This window comes from Morus notabilis, unplaced genomic scaffold (assembly GCF_000414095.1).
Source record: "Morus notabilis unplaced genomic scaffold, ASM41409v2 Scaffold1960, whole genome shotgun sequence".
Taxonomy (NCBI): domain Eukaryota; kingdom Viridiplantae; phylum Streptophyta; class Magnoliopsida; order Rosales; family Moraceae; genus Morus; species Morus notabilis.
This window is the reverse complement of record NW_010368052.1, coordinates 295,772-317,154: the sequence shown is the minus strand read 5'-3', so window position 1 is coordinate 317,154 and position 21,383 is coordinate 295,772. Positions and strand designations below refer to the sequence as shown.

Sequence of the window (21,383 nt, the reverse complement as noted above, 5' to 3'; positions counted from 1 at the left end):
TATAATATAATTATTTAATTAAAAAAATTAATTAAGAGTAAGTAATAAACATTTATCTTCTTTCTCCGAAACAAAACCAGAGTTCTTGCCGGTAAAGGCCCAAGCACTCAAGAATGGGCAGCTCGGTTACAAGTTACAATCTCTAGGAACCCACAAAAAGGAAATACATTGAAAGGAAGGCATTAAACTAGTTACAGCTAAAAAAGGTGAAGTAACTCTCCAATCTGGGCATATATATATATATATTCTGAAACATGACGCTACAATCCTAATATTTATTGGACTTTAATTTATTTATTCCTTAATCATGGATGCTGATGTTCTGCAGGATCCTTCCTGGGCGCAGGTGGACTTCTGATACTCGAGTCTCCTCGACCTGCGTTGCATCCGATCAGCAGCCTCCTAAAAGAATAAAACAAGAACATTTCGTCATAAAGTAATATTATTGTTTTCAGTTAATATTTTGTCATAAAACAATAATATCTAAACCAAAACACCTTAATTAATATCTCTAAGTCTCTATAATATGTTTGTTTAGTTAATAGAGATTCATACGTACCGGCCAGAGTGATCACCGGAGGGTGGATTGAAGAGAAGAACAATGATTAGGATCCAAAATAACCATAAAAACCTTAAAAACTTCATCCCTCTTGCTACCGAGCTGCTAATTGTCTCAGCTTATAAGAGTTATATAGGAGCTGTATTTAGTTATACATGCTTAATCGGCTGATTATATGAAGGAGAATATTCAAAAGAAGTTGTGAAAATAATAAAGTACAAGAAGACTAATGGAGAAAGAAAAACATAGAGCTTCAAAGAGACTCGTTCAAGTCTTTATGAGTGGAAAATACGTATGGTATTATAGCTCATGCCGACCGTGCATAAATAAAAAAAAATGACACCTTATATTTTACACTGTATTAGATTTACGTTTTTACATTCTAAATTCATGCTATATGCTAACTTTTCTACATCAAAATTTTTTTTTTAGGGTAATATAAGCCCCGTTCACTTCACTTATTCGAGTTTTTCTACAGTAAAAAGCTCTCACAAACAATCATATCTAACTTTTTTGCTACAGTAAAAAGTTTTCACATAAAATCACATCTCACCTCGAATTCTAAACTCGAATCAGCGAAGTGAACGAGGCCATAGTGTTGGGCCTACGTTAAATAAAACCACCAAAATTTAAACTCTGATAGACACACGCACACATTCACGCACTCAATCACTTGAATGAGCATAGCCTCAAGTGGCTAAATTTTGTTTTTATTAAAAGATCAAAATATTTTTTATAATTTACATTTTATTTATTTTTTATTATTCTTCTATTTTTTTAATAATTTAAGGCTGTTTAGGTCTTTTGTGATTAAAATTGACCATTAACCAAAAAAAGATAAGAATTTAACATAAATTCAAAATTTGAAAGTATAAATATAAATGAAATACAAGGTTTAGTTTAGCTAACCTTAAATACATGTTATGAAAATATATCTCTAAGAATTTGCGAGAGAGTGTTTGTAATTAAGATTTTTTTTTTGATAAGCTGTAATTAAGAATTTAGACTTACATCGGAAATTACTTGGAAGAAGAGAAAACCCTTCTTAGTCAATGACCAATTCTACGCACTTTAAACTTTCAATGTTTGACGATTTCCATTGTTTGCAATGTGAATGAATAAGCGAATGTTTCAACTATCTAACAAGAGGCCCTACACGTAAGTGACTGTATATTGTCAACAACTAGAAATTCGTTTCCAGGAAATAGGAATGTATCAAAAAGAAAAAAGGCCTGAACTACAAATGTATCAAAATAACATACTGTTTAAAATCAAATGTGGCCAAATCTTTACATGAGAGGACATATTTTATCCCTATTTTTTGATTTTATATATACTCCATAATCCATATTGACTAAAAAAGAATTATTTATTCTAAAAAGCTAATATTGACCAACATCTATATATATATATATATATTATAACACGCAGGATTTGAACTCTCTTCGCGTTAATGTCTTTTAGACGTAAACGTAACAATGTTATTTAGACATCTTGATATCAATAAACGATTATTTATTTATTTTAATATTAAGTACTATTGTCCTTTTTATGTTCATATTAGTTAGATATATGTAAAGTAAATTGGAAGTCTAACATTGTTGTTCTAAATCTTTAGATTGTCACATAATGTGAAGAACATGCATAAGACATGAATAATCTAAAAATGATAGTCTAAATTATATGATTCGCAATAAAGGGAATAAAATTGAGCGCTTTATTTATGTTAAGATTGTTATGTTGGCTACTTACTAACATAAGTTAGAATGAAACTTCATGAGTAGAGCTATTGATATAACTCCATTTGTGAAATATATATTAAATTGAATCAAAATTAAATTAATTTCATTAATAATTCTGTTTGAATAAAACAATTCATCAAAACTCTTCCGAGCCTCACCATCTGCAGGATGCTTTAGGAAACCTTCTACATTACTATGTTTCTCTTTATACCACCTCATATATGCTGATATATGTCTACACATAAACAATCTTTGCAGTCTAGGCTTCACCGGAAAATAAAACAATTTCTTATGTGGAACTTCCTCTCCTTTCCATTCTTACGAGGTTCATATCTTGGCTCGTTGCATACAAGACACCTATTAAGAGACGTGTGCTATTTCTAAAATATGGCACAATTATACTTGCAAGCATCAATAGACTCATATTCTAACTCCAAGCCTTGCAATAGTATTGGGGATTACAAAAACTCCCCTTAAACTATACCTGTGTAATTATTTTTAGAATATATAGTAGTAACATATACAAATGGATTATGGGATATCTTTGGTTTGTTTGAAAAATCTGAAACTTATCAAGTAGTATCTCTAAAAAGAGAATTTTGAATCTACTTTCATTTCCCACTGGTCTCATAATATTTTGAGTTTCGATAAATTTATTGTAGTTTTTAAAGGTTTAATTAGCACATTTGAAGCTACTCACAAACAACTAGTTTGTGCTTGCAAAAAGGTGACTGATAGTAAAGTAAGTAGAATTCAAGTATTTTCAAAACTGCATCACAAGGGAAAGAGGTTAAAAACCCTACTTAGTATTTAAGAGAAGAGAAATGGCTAGAATTATAGGAGGTCCTGTAGAGAGATGCTTACCTTAGAACCGGAGGATATATCTAACTAAGAATATAGATGAGAATTTATGAAGGTTTTAGATATTTATTTTATTTGAAACCTACTTATTGAGTTTTTACTCATTAATTTTACCTTGTGATGCAGATGATGTTGTTGTTATCGAAAAGTAAATATGTTCCAAGGTATTGAGTACTTCAAGTCCTACATTTGGTAGCTTGTTTATATGTACTTCACTAGTAGAAATAGTATATTAGACGACGGTTTAAAAACTGTCATCTTATCTACAGTCATTAAATGTCAAGCACTTTAGACTAGGGTTGGCAATCCGGGTAGCGACACGACGGCACGACTCGAAACCAGTACGAAGTTAGTGGGTTTGGGTTAATCATAAATAGGTTTGGGTCAAAATCAGGTCGAACTCGTGAAACACGATTAAATAGCGTGTCATTTTCAGGTTGACCCGCCTACCCACAATTGACCCACCATAACCCATCTATTAAGCGTGTCATATTTGGGTAACATGAATACACAACACAATTACAACATGTTTGTTACTTATGTTTGAAAAACAGGTGGAGAAATAGGTTGATAAGACCTTATTATCACTCATTTTATAAACGACTTAATAAAGGGGTTAGTAGAAACAGGTTGACACGACACTATTATGACCTGTTTCATAAACGGGTTAGTCGTGTCATGTCGTGTCAACTCGTCAATATATAGGTTGTGTTTAGGCCTTATATTTCGACACGAATAATAAATGGGTCGTGTTCGTGTCAGGTCTTATCATGTCAACTGAGGGGGTCAACACAACACAAACACGACACAGCAACTCGGATTGCCAGTCCTATTTTAGATGAAAGTTTTTAACCGTCGTATAATATGCGCATGAAAGTCCAACGACAGCACTTTAGACGACAGTTTTTATGAAAACCTCGTCTCATGTGGCACTTTTAACAACTGTAAATACTGTTGACTAATGTGCCACTTTTAACAACGGTTTTTAAAAAAACAGTCGTCAAAAGTCTTAATTTTTTTTTTATTTTATAAAATCATATTAACGCAGCACTATTTCTTTAATTGTTTAAACAACATCTTCATCAAAATATTATTCACAACACACATTTCGTAAAGATAACGACACAAACTAAAAAGGTCAAAAAAACTTATTTCAAATGCTCCTTGTATATATTAAATTAAATATTCTCAAAAAAAACTTAACAAAGTTGCTCTACAAAATAACACTAACAAAAAAAATTATAATACAAAGTATAAATCTAAATAAAATAACTTGACTACAACAATAAAATATTTAAGGATTCTAAATTTATCCGATTCTGGCAATTACGATAGTACGATGAACATGATCGTTAGGGTTGGGCAGTGACGGTGGGCTGCGACGGCAACGAGGATGACTGTAGTTATGGTTTAGAGATTGAAAAGTTTGTAGAAGAGATGAAGTGGTTTTGGAGGAACAACTTCCAGGCTTGGGAGGGGAATAAATTAGAGAGAATTAGGAGGAGGAGGAGAGAGAGAAATAACTTAGAGAGAGAGAGGGGGAGTGGGAACTTAGAGAGAAGGAATTTGAGAGAAAATTTTACAATTTGTATAATAAGGGAGATGGAAGAGAGTGCTCGAATTATAAAGGATGAGAGAAAATTTGAAAACTTTTGAGAAAAGATTGAGCGGGAAAAAGTGCGCTATTTTTTTCAAAAATTTTTGTATTAGGCGATAGTTTTTACTACATTAGACACTGGTTTTTTAAAAAAAAACCGTGGTCTAATGTGCGTGTACAGATTTCTGAAACACCGAAATCTCCGTTCCACAGTTTTTAAGCACATTAGATAATATTTTTAGTAATTAGGCATCATCTAATCTACTATTTGTAGTAGTGCTTCTAAACAAGAGATGGGCTAAATTATTTTGTAACTATGTTGTTTTTTTGATAAAAACTATTTTTGACTATGATTTGTGGTTGTTATTAGTTTTCTCACCAACTTTTTTTATTCAAAACCATTATGAAAATGTTCATAATGAAATTAACTACAAGTTCCCGCATTTTACTAAGGCATTGATTACTTATAAGTATATAGAAAATATGTTTTAGTAGCACCACCCTGTTAAATTCAGTGTTGGACCGACTTAGTGTTGAGGGAGTTACAAATATGTAGTTTTTAATATATTTATTCAGTACGAATATAAAATAGACGAAAATGAAAGAAAAAAATCCTACAGGAAAAAGATCCTCTAAAGAAAACTCTATCCGGTGGAAGATGTAGGAAAAGTTTGAGATGAAGATGAAGAGAAGAACAATGATTTGGATCCAAAATAACCATAAAAACCTTAACAACTTCATCCCTCTACCGAGCTTGTATTAGCTTGTAAGAGTTATCAGCTGTATTTATACATGCTAAGATGGCTGAATTACTGTAAGGACAACAGTAAAAAATACAACAAGATTAATGAAAAAGAAAAAAGTAGAATAAACTCTAATTCTACATGAACTTTCATAGGAAACTACTTGGAAGATACTCTTCTAAAGTTTTCCCTTCTCTATTTACATAGGAAACTACTCGGAAGATGAGAGAACTCTACTTTGGTCAATGATCAATTCTATTTCTACTTTGAACTTTGATAAATTTTCATTTATTCTCCACTGCAGAGACAATTTCCATTGTTTGAAATGTGAATCGAAATGCTAATGTTGCATTTGTCTATCAAGATGGCCCTACTTGTTAGTGATGGACTATCATAAATAGTTTCCCAGAAAATATAATTGAAAAAAATGGAGGATGAAGTAAATAATTGAAGTAAATAGCAATTTATTGTGTAAGTGTTTTATTTATGATTAGTAAAAAATATTATACGTGGTAAAAATCTTTATTTACGTGAAAATAAATCTTTTTACCAGTCGTAAATGAAACATTTACATGGTAAACAGCTATTTACTTCAAATAGTTTTAAAATCTACTATTTATTTAATTTAGTTTTATAAATATGTAATTTACTGCAATTTCTCTTGAAAAAAAAAAAGGGAGCATGAACTAAAAATGTCCTAAAATCAATCGTTTAAATTTAGGTAGAAATACAAAAATACCACTCAAAATAATATTGATTAAGTGACACAAATTTATATTTTGAATGGTATAACACATTTTATAAAATCAAAGTAAAACACATTTTATAAAATCAGTTAAAAAATAAACTTAAGTGACACAAATTTATATTTTGAATGGTATAAATATAACAAAAATGATGGCAGTCTACGTAATTTTATCTTAAATTTAGTGGTTAAATCTTTTGGTCCATTTGTATCGCGGACTCGAATAGTCGAATTGCCAGGAAAAGAATAAGCGAATAAGAAAATAATTGGTAAAAACTGAATTTGTCTTCAAGAATATAGTGGTTGTATGATATTTGAGAGGTAAAGTATTATTTAGCTATATTTTAGTGGCCAAAACAGTTTTTTTTTATTTTTTTAAAAAATCATTTAGGTGGGCTTTTTGATATTCTTTAAAATTCAATTGGTTAAAGAAAATTGATGGTCAAAGGGATGTGATTGTAATTTTTTTTTTTTTTTTTTTAAATCATTTAGGTGGGCTTTTTGATATTCTTTAAAATTCAATTGGTTAAAGAAAATTGATGGTCAAAGGGATGTAATTGTAGTTAAGTTCGATTAAAGTAGTGTCACTCTAATATTAGAAAAAAAAAAAAAAAACAAATGTTATTGTAATTTTTGTTTTCTAAATGAGATAAACTGATAACATAAATTGTTCTCAAGTGTCCATGACAATTGTGTTCTTGTGCATTCATTGATCAGGAATTCAATTTTAGAATAAAATGAATATTTTAAATTATTGTGTTTATTATTGTATTTAGGAACTAAATGACTGTGGACCCCACCTCCAAAGGAATTAAAAGTTCCTTGATAAAGAAGAACTTACATCCAACCTCCTAAGTCCTCCTATCTATCGAAATTATTTCTCCTAGGAAATAGAAGCTAAATAACCTATTTACCAAATGTACCCTTACTTTTAGTTTAATTATTTATTTAACATAAGGTACTTTTATAACCACACTTATTTTATTCCAATTCCTTTCAATTCTTTAGCAAAATAAACAGCATAATAGAAATTGAATTCCCCTAGTAACTTCATTTCCCAATAGATTAGTAAACAATTTAATGGAATTATAGAACCCAGTTTTACGAAACTTAAATTATATATCTTTCTTGAAGTTTATTTTCTATGCTTTCAATTCCTGATTAGTATTCGGTATTCTCAAATATAAGTGTTAATGAAGTCATTAAACATATTAAAGGGCTTTTTATATTGACACCTCTATGTTTTGTTGACATTATAGAGACAACTCTTTAACCGAAACAAACTACGTCAACGCAATCCTTAAATTTTCTATAAAAAAAAAAAAAATGACTGAGGTACCCTTTCTGTTAGTTAATCGTGACAAAAATTCTTATTTGGACTATTAAATATTTTTGGAATGCTAAAAATTAAATGATCTTTTTATCCTTATTTGGCACCAAAAATAAGGTTAACTGATTTTTTGGACACTTGTAACCCTAATTTTCACTCAAATGGAAAGTAAAATGGCTTTCTTTTTTCTCCTTTTCCCTTCAAGAGTTCATTTTGAATGGTAATATTGTTGGACAATTTACAACAATGTAATATTTTAAAAGATAAATTATACATTTTCTTTCTGAACTATAGATATTATCACAGAATGACCCCCGAATTTTAATTTTAGCTTTTTTTTCATTTAAATTTTAACAACTATTGCAATTTTCCTCCTCAACTAAATTTTTGACAGAGAATGTCACATGAAATGCAAAAACTAACAAACAAACAAAAACTCCTTATCTTAAGATTTTTAATATAAATAAGACGCATCAAATAAATATTGAGCATCTTTAAACCATTTTTAGTACACAATTACTCAGTTAACTCATTCTAGTTTAGTCGCGTATAAGCACAATTATGCGGTAAGAGTTGTCATTTTTTTACTACACTAACTTTCTCTTAATTTACTTGACTTAAGGAACCTTAGAAGTTCATCAATGCCGAGTCAACAACAATAACAAAAATAAAAATTTAACAAGGGGAAAAAAATTACAAGAGTTACTGAAGTTTGGAGAAAAAAAAAGCTAAAATTAAATTTTATGAGGCATTTTGTGACAAAAGCTATATAATTCAGAAAGAAAACATGTAATTTGTCTTATTTTAAATTAATAGAGATGTTATCCGCCCATTAAAGTAGCATATTACATTGTTCAAAAGAAACCACAATACGATGATAACAATTACATAATCCCAAATAAATTATAATCTCGACATAAAATTACATAGTCCAAAATAAGTCATAATACAAAAATTGCATAGTTCAATTCTCCCCCAAAAAAAAAGTCAAATAAATCATAATAATGACAAAAAAAGAGCCATCATCCACAAGAGTTGTCACTGCCATGAAATTACTAGTCCAACATCAATTTATCCACTTGTTTTATGTCAAGTGATCCGTTTGATCAAGTGCTTCTCCTGCAGATGCCGAGATGCAGGGAAAACCAATTGAAGTTGTTGCCAAGCTGCAGGCTATTACTCATAATTGGGAAATGACCCCCTAATATCCTAATATTTATTTAGACTTTAATTTATCTATATTCCAGGATTATAAGTCCATGGACTTCGTCTATGAGCCTCCAGGGATGAAGGTGGTTTTATACCGAAACGTCCCAGACGTGCGCTGCACCTGATCAGCATCCTCCTCAAAAAAAAATTAAACAAGAATAATATTGTCATAATTGTATTCACTGGTCTATCAAGAGGCCCTACTCGTTAGTCACTTGAGAACCCTCTAATACGTTTGCAGGAAATAAGAATAAAAAAAAGGAGCCTCAAATAGAAATGCCTAAAAATCCAAGTATTATGTTTAAAATTAATGGCCAAACTTTTGTTCCATTCATAAAGCAAATTCGAATTATGATGATTTGAACAGTAAAATCCTAATAGTTTGCTTTAAATTAAAATCAAAACTAGCATTTGGATATGCAGTAAGCATAAATCTAAATAAGATGTATTACAAAGAAAAAAAGAGAGGAACTGACATTAGAAATACCATTTAAGATGGTAAAAAATATTATTTATGCGTACTTGACTATAAAAAAAATAAACAATTGTCATTTAATTAATAAAGAAAAAATAAAAGATCATAATAACACCTAATTATTTAGAATTACATAAAATCGAAAAATTGAAAAATCTTAAATAAAATTTGTAATGACAAATGAATTAATATTTCTCTTATTTGACTATTAATGGAATTTATGTGGAATTAAGTGCTTATGCCATATTTCAATTTATGGAATATGTGCTTTTATGTTAGCATGAATTGTAGGTATGCATTATTTTATGTTAATGGTCCATTTAGATCGTGAGCTTAACTTGTGGTGATTTAAACTTTTTTTTTATTTAGATTGTAAAATTTTGAAAAGTATGGTTTAAAGTGCAATCTAATAAGCTGCGGACAGAATTTCTTGCGGTAACAAAGAGGTCCGAATTACGAAGATTAAATACATAGTCCAAACTATATCGTAATCTCAAGATAAAATTACATAATCCAATTCTCAAAAAAAACATATTCCAAAAGAAATCAAAGACGCCAACACAACATAAACCAAAAGGGCAACAATCCACTAAGAGTCGTCACTGCCATCAAACTAGTCCAACATCAATTCATCTACTAATTATCGTAGGTCACGTGATCAAGTGCTTATGCCGCTTCTCCTGCTGATGCCGAGATGCAGGCTATTCTTATAATTGGAACATGATCACCCTACGATCCTAATGTTTATAGGACTTGAATTTATTTATTGTGTCGTCCTCCATCACCCGCTGTGGGCGCCGGTTTTGCGATCGAAGAACCTGAGTCTGCTCGACCTGCGTCGCACCCGATCAGCAGCCTCCTGAAAGAATGGAACAAGAATATTTTGGTAGGTGAAGATGAAGTGACCAAATTAATTAATTATCTAGTCTAAGCCACTGTATTAATACTTGTCACTCTACAATATATATATATATATATATATATATTAGTTAATAGAGTCGTACATACCGACCGAATTGATCACCGAACGGTGGATTGAAGAGAAGAACAATGATTATGATCCAAAATAACCATAAAAACCTTAACAACTTCATCTCTGTACCGAGCTGCTAACTGTCTCAGCTTGTAGGAGTTATATTATATGAGTTGTATTTATATATATATATATATATATATTAGTTAATAGAGTCGTACATACCGACCGAATTGATCACCGAACGGTGGATTGAAGAGAAGAACAATGATTATGATCCAAAATAACCATAAAAACCTTAACAACTTCATCTCTGTACCGAGCTGCTAACTGTCTCAGCTTGTAAGAGTTATATTATATGAGTTGTATTTATACATGGTGCTTAGATGGCTGATTACATAGACGACGAAAAAGTATTCAAAACAAGGTACGTATGAAAATAATAAAATATAAGAAGAATTATTTTACTTAAATCGTCCCCACACGTTGTTTACGTAGGAAACTACTTGGAAGATGAGAGAACCCAGCTACTTAGTCAATAATCAGTTCTAACTATACTTAAAACATTGATCAAGAGACGATTTCCATTGTTTGAAATGCGAATGTTGCATAAACAACCATAAACACGTTTGCAGGAAATAAGAAAGGATAAAAAAAGAAAAAATAGTGGTTCATTTGGAATGACAAACTAATCAAATGTTCACATTTTATTGAATGAGTATACCAATTAAGTATAAAATGACGCGGTACACTTAGTACACTGAATAATTTCTCTTGTCGATATTAATTATATAGATTTCGTTTAGAAGGTGGGAATATCAATAGTTGATTACATCACACAAGTCCAATGATCTCGAATCATTTTCACACCTTGATTCCGAGCATCAAGAAAAAGAAAATTGCACCGAGAAGTTAGAACTCTGCAACGCTCAACTCATAGATTAGATTTAAGAGAGAAAATCAAGCAATTAAGGTGCCAGTGTAAGATTGAGGCAACCTCTGGGGTTGGTTATCTCCCACTTACTCGATATTGTAGGGACTTGAACATGAGTTTCGACACAAAGTCTCATCGAAATACGATATATGTTACTGTTCTTGTCCCAAATATTGCACTAACGATCGAGCCAAAATTCAGGGTTTCTTGAAATTTTCTGATCCAAAGTATTTATATGAGCCGATTCCCAATTAATTTGCTTAGATATTTGTTGTTGCGCATCTTTCAAGTCAACTCGTTTCAATTTACTTAAATGAATTAGAGTTATTTTTCTTCGATAAGGTAAGTCAGGTCATGCACCACAATAAATAGGATTTTCTGCGACGAATTTTGCTAAAAATTTCCAAAATCGTCGCTAATAGAAATAGTACGTGATTGTATTACTTTTTAGTTAAATAATTACGTTAATAAAATGATATTTATTAAAAATAAAGGGAGACTCGTACAATCTCTAAGATAGATTCTTTCTTTTTTTAAAGATAAAGTAGTGAACCAAATCTAATTGTGGGGTCCACGTGGGGCCCACTTGTGTGTCTTGAGTTGCAACTCCATAGTGTTATATAGAAGACTTGGTGAAATATAATGTCCTTATAGTAACAAGATTTAGAGGATGTTTGGTAGAGGGATTTATTTTCTTATTCGAATTATGATTCGTGTGATCGTTACAGTATTTTCTCTTACAAAAAAATACACGTAAATAAAAAATAGTTCGAATTACATGGTTTGAACCCTCCAACCAAACGTCCTCACTCTTGAAACGTACCCACTAAACTTGTACCGTCTTTCTGAAAATGCATGGAATTTTTTTTAGAAAGCAAGATATTCTTGGAAAAATTAATCGTTAAAGATAATAGCGTAAATGAATATTAAAAATACTTTGTAAAAACTGAATTTGCGTTTAGGAATATGTTGGTTGTAAAATATTTGAGAGGTAAAATATTATTATGTCATGTACATTTTAGAAAATTATTTAGCTATATTTTTGTGGCCAAAAAAGTTTTTTTTTTTTTAATTTATGGGGGGATTTTGGATATTCTTTAGAATTTTAATGGTCAAAAGGGATGTCATTGTAGTAAAGTTTGTAAACACAGTGTCAGTGTAATGTGAGAAAAAAAAAAAAAAAAGAATAGAGAGTGTTATTGTAATTTTCCTTTTCAAATTGAGCCAAGTGAAAGCAGAAAGCGTGTGTTTATTAACACCCTCATTGTAAATAAGAACGTATTGAAAAGTTCAAAAAAGAACAATTTTACAGAAAGAAGAGTACGAATTAGATTTTAAAAGGAAAAAAAAGAAGCAACCATTGACTATTAATTTTTTTTACAATTTTACAGAAAGAAGAGTACGAATTAGATTTTAAAAGGAAAAAAAAAGAAGCAACCATTGACTATTAATTTTTAAAAAAAAGGAAAATGGTTTATTTTTAAATGATAAATTTGGTTAGTAGATGGGTGAAAAAAAAAAAAAGAAAAATAATACAATTTAGTTAAAGGCGCTTTTTTCAAAATTTTAATAAGGATGTAACAAGTTGAATGACTGGTTGTTTAAAAATAAGTCTGTAAAAAAATAAAATGAGAAGTATTAATAGACGTACTCAAACAGAAAATTATCTCAAGCCCACAGCAGTTTTGTTATTTGGGAGAAAATGAGAGTATAGGTATTCCCAAATACAAGTGTTAATGAGGTCATTAAATATATTTAACAGCTTTTTACGTTGGCATCCTCTGTTTTTGCTGAAATTACAAAAAAAAATTCCATTTTTAATGGCAATATTGTTGGATAATTTACACAAGTAACATTTAAAATTGGCAGAGATAGTATCCACCCATTAAAGTAGCATATTACATAGTTAAAAAGATGCCATAATACGAAGATTACAATTTCATAGTCCCAATAAGTAATAATCTCAAGATAAAATTACATAATCCAACATAAGTCATAGTATAAAGATAAAAAAAAAAATGCATTGTTCAATTCTATAAAAAAAAAAAAAAAATGTACATCGTCCAAGATCATAATAACAAAATGAGGGCCGTCACACACCATAAATCAAAAGGCGCTACTATCCACCATGACTTGTAACTCCCATCAAACTAGTTCAACATCATAATTGGAACATAATTATCCTACGATCGATACTAATATTTTTAAAATGTTTCGTGGGTTTGAACCATATTTCAAACCTTTTTTACTATAATGTTTTTTTTTCACAAACAGCACCTTTGTGTTCCTACACCAGGGCTTGGATGGACTGGACTTCTTCCATTACCCTTAATCGGCGACGGCGGTCTCCAAGGTTGAGGAGGCGCACGACCTGCGCTGCACCCGATCAGCAACCTCCTGAAAGACGGAAACAAGAATAATATTTTGTCATAATAGGATTAGGTAGATGATCATGAATTAAGTGACCAAATTAATTAATTATATGTAAACCAAGCCACTGTAATATAGCTTAGTCTGTACAATGTTTTTAAGTTACTATATAGAGATTCTTACATACCGATCAGAGCGATCACCAAACGGTGGATTGAAGAGAAGAACAATGATTAGGACCCAAGAAAACCATAAAAACCTTAGCAACTTCATCTCTCTACCGAGCTGCTAATTGTCTCAGCTTGTAAGAGTTATATATATGAGCTGTATTTATACATGCTTAGATGGCTGACTACGCAAGGACAACACAAGGAGATAATTATGGAAAAAAGTAGAAAATGCTTGGAACTTGGAAGATATTCTACTTATATCGTCCCTTCTCTTTTTACTTATATAGGAAGCCACTAGGAAGATGAGAGAACCGTACTTGGTCAATATTCAATTCTAATTCTGCTTTCAACTTTTATCAATCATTAATTTATCCTCCATTGGAGAAAGGATTTCCATCGTTGAAACGTGAATGGAAATACCACTTGTCTATCAAGAGCCATACTCGTTTAGTGACTTGAAACAACCATAAATACGTATGCCGGAAACAAGAATGAAAAAAATAATTAAAAAAAAGGATCTAATTGGATCGCGCGTTTGTAATTTAGCGATTTGAATCTTTTTTTTATTCAGACTGTAAAATCGGGAAAGTGTGTTTAAATTGCGATTTAAACTAGCGCTCGATATACGTTTAAAGGGTAAATCTGAATAGGAAAGAAAAATAGAAAAGAAAAATTCGATGGAGCACACCAAAAATGAGAATTTCTTGCTCTAGTAAAGAAGTCATGTTAGATCTGATTGTACGTCTAGTGTTCCAGATGGTGTTGTAATACAATTTGGGACACGGCTTAATTAATTAAGATCCGAATTAATTATGTCCAATTTTCGGGAGCAGAATAAAGTGCATAAATAAAAAGAACATGCAATATGATATCGCAGTTCGGTGCGCACACCTACATCTGCGGGGTCTCGTACATACAGTAAACAGTTCACTATGTTCCAGAAATTACAGACACTGACGGACTTATTCACACAAGAACCCTTTCTAGACAATGACGCCGCAGTCACGAATCTCCACATTGATGGTGTTTAACATGTATCACACGTCTTTTATTCACCTGGCGAACTCCCTTCGACCGGCAAAGCTTCCTCCCGAAAGCAACAAGCCGATCTCTCGAAAGAAGTAATGATTAACACTCAAAGGCTCTCAAACTCACAGACTTTTTCTCTGAATATTTCTCTATTAAATCCGTACCAAGTGAGCTAAATGCAAGTCCTTAAAATAAGGCTTCCAAAGCTACTCGATAATCTCTCCCCCAAAGATCTTTTCTTTTCTCCATGATTCTCTCTTAGATTATTTCCATAAAATCTCATGCTCAAAATATATGTGCAATCTCACTAGTAAAATTTGTCCGATTCTCTCAAAAGAATATCATACATAATCTCCTTTCAAAGAAATCTTCCATGATTTTTTTCTCAAATTAAAATCTCTCTGATTTTATCTGCTTCATTGTCTCACTTAGACTTCCTCTAAACATGCTGATTAGATAAGCCTCTTTTTAATTCAAAACACCAAATCTCATTTGAACTTTTAAACCAAACCCAATGCTTTAGTCTACTTACATCACACCTCCACGTTTGTAATATTTTAACGTTCAAATCCCAAAGCTTATCTCACGCAAATCACTAACCAAGTGCAGCCAAATCATCTCCAATAAATTCAAATATGCAACTCTTGAACTTGAATTTAAATCTTCTCCACATCATATTCGGATTACTTCACACAAACAATTAAATCTGAATTAATCTTGACTTGCAAGCTATATCTCCATTTCAATTTGAAACTAAATCTATATCACTTTATCTGCATATAAGCCATTTTTCGTTCAAATTCAAATCAACCTTTTTAATCCTTATCTTCACATATCACAACTCAACAAAATCTGCAACTTCAAATCTGATTCTACAAGATTACTAATAAATTACCGACTAATAAAAATACCTAACGAGTCCAAATTATGACAATTTGCAAGTGGTTGAGATTTAAAATCATACTTACATTTGAATTATTTTACTTTTTAGGTTGCCAAACATCCATTGAACGCGTTTTCTAGTCAAATTTCGGCTCATGGATTCATACCCATGAGCTTTATATCTGGGGACATATTTAACCGTATTTTGTTGACGGTCAATATTAATTAAAAAAAATGCTCAATATTGACCATCCTTATAGCACGAATTTGAATTCAACGTACTCTAAGCAGCCAAAGGCAATGCAAGATGAATACTTATTTTTAATGTAACGAATTTGGAAAGTGTCTAGAAGTGCATATAGGATTGAGCAAAATAAGAACTCTCCACTTGATTTTGTAGCGACTTCCTCAGATTCGGATACCATGTGTAGGCACAATCTCTTCGAAATAGGAGATACGTTTCTGTTCCGTGTCCAAAAAATTTCACTGGCGAGCCAAAATTCACGGACTTAGGGGCTTTCTTGAAAGTTTCTAATCTAAAGACTAACATGAGCCGATCTCCCATTTGGTTTGCTTATTTGTGGTTGTGCATCTTTCGTGTCAACTCGTTTCAATTTACTCAAATGATCCAATAGAGTAATGTTCTTTCAATAAGGTGATTCAAACTGTTAAATTGAGAATGACGCTAATGATCGTCCTTTTTATTATATATATATATATATATATATATATAATATGTATATATTATATATAGATGGCGCACTACAAAAAATAGCATTTTCAACCATGATTTTGCTAAATTCCTCGAACCGTTGCTAAAAGTGCTTAGTGACAACTCTTCATGACGGCTAAAGTTAGTGACAACATGAGTCATGGTTAATGCAATATTTCATCTTTTCTTTTTCTTGTTATAGACATAGTTTGATTTCGGTCCTAAACCAAAGCCCATTCGTCCGACTAAGATGTTTTGTTTTGAATGAAATTTTCATGCTCATCGAGAAACCGAAATGAACGGTATCGGTAAGAGAATAATGATTTGAAGATTCCAACTTTCATTACTGAACTTTACGAAAAGAGGCCAAAAAATGTGGAGATGCGGGGTATCGATCCCCGTACCTCTCGCATGCTAAGCGAGCGCTCTACCATCTGAGCTACACCCCCTTTGCTACAGTAGAATTCATCAAATAATAAAATTTACTGAAAAAGAAAGTTTTAGCACCAGCTCAATTTCTGCCATCTTTTTCTTTATATACAAATTCAATTAATAATAATGTGCAAGTGGGCAGAATAGAGACTGATTGCTTCTTATTCTCACAGCGCAATGCCGGGGTATATAAGGAATTCCAGGTCCTCACTTATGTAACATGTGTTGCCTATTCTTGAAGCAATTTCTATGTGACAAAATTATTTTTTTCGTCGTTTTCTCGCAGATTTCATGTTCTACAACTTGCAAGATGTAGAATGTGCATTCAGCAGGAAACCCCAAGTTTGTCTGGTAGTTTTATTTCCATAAATTTGGTTATTAATGTGAATTTACTAGTACAATGCAACAATATAGTTGATATTAATCAGAACTTTCATGAGTTTTTTTCTTCCATCTTTTTTTCCCCCACTCAACTACCTTTGCATTATTTTTAGTTGTTACCAATTATGATCCCTTTGTGATTAGCATTCCTTTTTTTTTTTTTTTTTTTGAACTTAGGGTGGGTAGATTCGAACTCTACACTTTATGATAGAGTCTGATGTGGAATTACCGCTAAACTATATCTACAACTACACTTAGCAATCTTTTTCATATAGAAATATGTTTTCAACAAAGTGGAATACATTTAGATACTAACATGAAAACTCAAAGAAGAGGTTACACGAGAAAGTTATACTAATATTAGCCCCAACCAAATGAAGCATATTCTAATAGATAAATATCAAAACCTTTCTTAGCTTTATGACTCTAGAACCACTTAATACAAAATATTCTTTGCATTAAATAGCAGCCTAATGGAATAATTAAGTATCATTAACAAGGCAAACTTTGTAAGCTCTCTTCTAATTTTCCAACCTTGTTGATGATCTATATTTGTAACGAGCAGCCCAAAAGAGATAGTGCAAGAAGTTGAGTCCACTGAGAATACACATCAACCAGTAAAACCTCTCAAGGTGATAGTGATTCAAGTTGGCACCAGAGAGCCAAGGAGTGTGCCTATATGCACTTGTGACACCATTGACAATCGACACGAGAACCGAGCTAAGATAGTACCCCATTGCCAGTGATGCCCATGAGAGAGCCATGGCCAAAGATCGCATGCTCAAAGGAGCTTCTGTGAAGAAGAATTCCATCATCCCGGCCAATGTGAAGAGATCGGCTGAGCCCAAGAATAAGTACTGCAATGCCAGCCAAAGGAATGTGATCGGCAAAGGCTCGTGGGGTGAGTCCATTAGTCGATGTTGCGATGCGACGTTCTTGCGCTTGGTTTCGACTAGAGCAGCCACTGCCATGGCCACAATGGACAGCACAAGCCCTGTCCCAATCCTCCGCAGATGAGTGATTCCCATCTCAGTTTTAGCGATCTTTCTCGCGAATGGAATGATGATATGGTTGTATAGTGGGGCCAGGATCATGATGAAGAGGACGGGGAAGACGGGGAGAGAAGCGGGGGGGATTTTTAAGGTTCCTAGCTTGGTGTTCATGGTGGCTGCTTGTTGGACTGAAAATGTTGAGAGCTGGGCTAGGCAGCAGTTTAGCATTATGGTGGACATAAATATAGGTAGGATTTTTACTACTATCTTGACCTCTTCCACTTGCTTTACAGTGCATTGCAGCTTTGGATGAGCAGGCTTGTCATATAGTGCCCAATTGAGGAAACTGAGACTTTGTGTTGGGGTTTGAGCTGGTGTGTTTTTATTGGGATTCTGGTCTTCTCCCTCGCTTGTTTCGGTTGCGTAAGACGAGCTTGTGCTCATGCCCATGATGGCATTGTTTGAATTTCTGGATTTGAAGGAATTGCATATGGCTGCAGCCAAAACCTGTTTGGGAAAAATAAAAAAGAATGACTTGTTATATTTTGTTTAGCTAGACCAATCTAAGTGAAAGTGTTGTTGAGTGGGTAGAGTGTAAGTGTTGCTCTAATGCAGAGATATCATGCAGAAATTTCACACTTACAATTTCGATTGCCCTAATTTCTCTGATATTGAGGGGTGAAAATTTTAAGGTTGTGAGAAATGTTAGAGAAAATTTACAGAGTCTAAGAGGTGTGCTATTTTCTCTTGTAATCTTTTTCCTTATCATGTCGAAATTCTACAGCGGCAGAAAGTGGACATAGCTCTCACATCAAGTATGAACCACTATAAATCTTGTTGTGTGCTTATTTTATTTGTTTTATTTTTATTATTATTTTACTGTTTTCGATAGTAAAGAATTAAAGTGTCTAAATCTTAACAAGTATTGTGCTTTTTTTCTTCCTACTCATTTTACCTTCAACATGGTTGTGATGGGGCTTCCTGTGGGAAGTTTTGTCCTGTAAAAGGGAGAGCCAATGAGGAAGACTGGAATCGACATCAGTATTGTTGCAGTAGAGACCCCGAAACCCCATTGCCAACCTTTGTTGTCTTCGATCCAAACGACGAAAGTGACTGCAATTAGAGCCCCACAGGAGAGGCAGAAGACATAATAGTTGAAGAATGATGATCTCTGCTTCCTTCCTTGCGGAGTCGTTTCGTCGAATTGTTGAGCACCGTGCGGGGGAAGTGAGCCTTTGATTCCACCAACTCCAAGCGCCACCAAATACAGGCCTGCAAACAACATCACTTCTTTCCATCCACCAACTTCCTGGCAAGTACCAATTGAATGGCACTTTGGTGGCTTCAAAGATTGTATTTGAGCTTGGATTGTGAGTATCAGAAGTCCCTATTAAATAAACACAATAGACAGGTGCCTATGTTAATGCATAAACACTAATGATTAACATCATAGTATTCAAAAACAAGAATTTTTAACCTGGTTGTGTCATAAAGAAGTACATTAATTTTATTTACCATGTTATCTGTTTGGTAAAAGGAAAATGGTTCCTGAATGTGGTAGATGTTGCATAATATTTTTCTGGTTTTGTTAGGATTGGTCGTGTTCATTTATTATATTTGTCTTTGATCAACTGATCATTTGGCATTTACCCAGGTTTTCTTTTTCTACTTTGTGTTTATCTTCTTCTCTTCTATTCTTCTTAGGTGTCACTTTATCTATTGTTACTGTTATTGGGCTCCATTATGCAGTAAGGAGAAACCTCCACAGAAAACTAGGAAAGGGATGGGATCCTAACTTGTGGACCTAGCAAGGTCATGACCCTGAATTCTTATTGGACAATTCTAACATCTATTCTCTCTTTCTTTAGTTCTAATTCTCATATGTCATGACCCTGAATTCTTATTGGACAATTCTAACATCTATTTTCTCTTTCTTTAGTTCTAATTCTCATATTATTATTTGGATGCATTCAATATGTTCCTATTAGTGCAGAATATTTATTTTGAAAATTGATAGTAATATATGATATTGACCCTAGGTAGGATTGTTATCAGGAGGGGCTAGTTTTGTACCATTTCTGTAGCATCTACCAAGAGTAGCACACCTCAGCCATGGAAATTGACATAAGCCATGCATGTAGGAATTGTTAATTTGCTATCCTTATTAAAGGACCCCACAAATATTCTAAGATGAGTCCTACCACATGTGGACTGCGGATTCGACTCATGTGTCTCTTTATTCATATCCTCTTATATGTTTCGCCAATAATATCATGTCACGTCAATTAAAATGTCATGCCACATTAATTAAAAAAGTCACGCCAGTTATCATATTTTAATTGATGTAACATTATATTATTTGGTATGACATGAAAAGCAATAGGAAAAAAGGGACATGTAAGCCGAATCCTGTGGACTAAATATGCTTGTTAGTGTCCTAGCATAGCCAACTGGCCAACTCTCTCTTTTTTTTTTACCCTTTTTTTCGAAACTCGTCACAAGCAACTTTGAATTGAAACATTCCTACTTTCAACAATATGCTTGATATTTCTAGAAACTCTCTTCCCTCGTTGTGTTTAAGTACATAACTAACTGAACTTATGAAGGTTCTAGAGTTGAAAAATGACAACAATATTCTGAACAAAGAAAGAAAGGAACTAGAAGCTTCAATCTTTGTTCGACACTCACCATGAACTCAATTGCTGCACTTATCAAATAGATGATGTAAGTGGTGAAGAAAGCGTCTGCCAGAATGCCGCCGAGGAGAGCGAGGAGGAAGGCGGTGCCCATGAAATTGGTCACCATGGTGGCAGCATCAGAAGGAGAAAAGTGCATGAATCTTGACAGGTACAGCACAAGGTTGCTTGCATTTGCCAAGAATGCTAGGTTCTCCAATATCTCCACAACTGAGGTTTTGCAACATAACAAAATGAGAAGTAATCTCCAACATCTTTACACCAAGCATAAAAATAACAACTGAAAAATAATTCTAATTGTTGACTTGCATAAAAAAATCTTTATACCTATATAAGAATAGGTAAGGTTTACTAACCTAAGACAAAGGAGGCAGCAACCATGCCTCCATGATGGCCTTTTAAGACAGGTCTGTTTCTCCAATCCACAAAGCCTTCCCATGTGTTTAACTGCTGTTCTTCATACTACAATAGTATCCCAAATGAAGAAAACCATTAAATTAAGAAAATAAATTAGTATACTAAGAGAAACAAAATATATATATATATATATA

At 32.6% G+C, this 21,383-nt stretch overlaps 1 protein-coding gene, 1 long non-coding RNA gene and 1 other non-coding gene across 3 annotated transcripts in view; all 3 read right to left on the bottom strand.

Annotated features, from left to right (window-relative positions):
• Window positions 1-38: 38 nt before the first annotated feature.
• Window positions 39-735, bottom strand: LOC21393413. The gene is made up of 2 exons (XR_002903646.1): window positions 560-735; window positions 39-402 (listed from the first exon to the last, which is right to left on the bottom strand). It is a non-coding gene; the product is annotated as an uncharacterized LOC21393413 (long non-coding RNA).
• Window positions 736-16,707: 15,972 nt separating this feature from the next.
• TRNAA-AGC lies at window positions 16,708-16,780 on the bottom strand. Its single transcript has one exon. It is a non-coding gene; the product is annotated as a tRNA-Ala (tRNA).
• Window positions 16,781-17,601: 821 nt separating this feature from the next.
• LOC21393412 (protein NRT1/ PTR FAMILY 4.6) overlaps window positions 17,602-21,383 on the bottom strand; it is a 3,953-nt gene continuing 171 nt past the window's right edge. The window contains exons 2-5 of the mRNA XM_024176203.1: window positions 21,189-21,294; window positions 20,825-21,042; window positions 19,092-19,523; window positions 17,602-18,643 (exon numbers count right to left, since the gene is read on the bottom strand). Of these exons, the coding sequence (XP_024031971.1) occupies window positions 17,666-18,643; window positions 19,092-19,523; window positions 20,825-21,042; window positions 21,189-21,294 (1,734 nt within the window). The 3' untranslated portion in view covers window positions 17,602-17,665. The remainder of the gene's footprint in view (window positions 18,644-19,091; window positions 19,524-20,824; window positions 21,043-21,188; window positions 21,295-21,383) is intronic.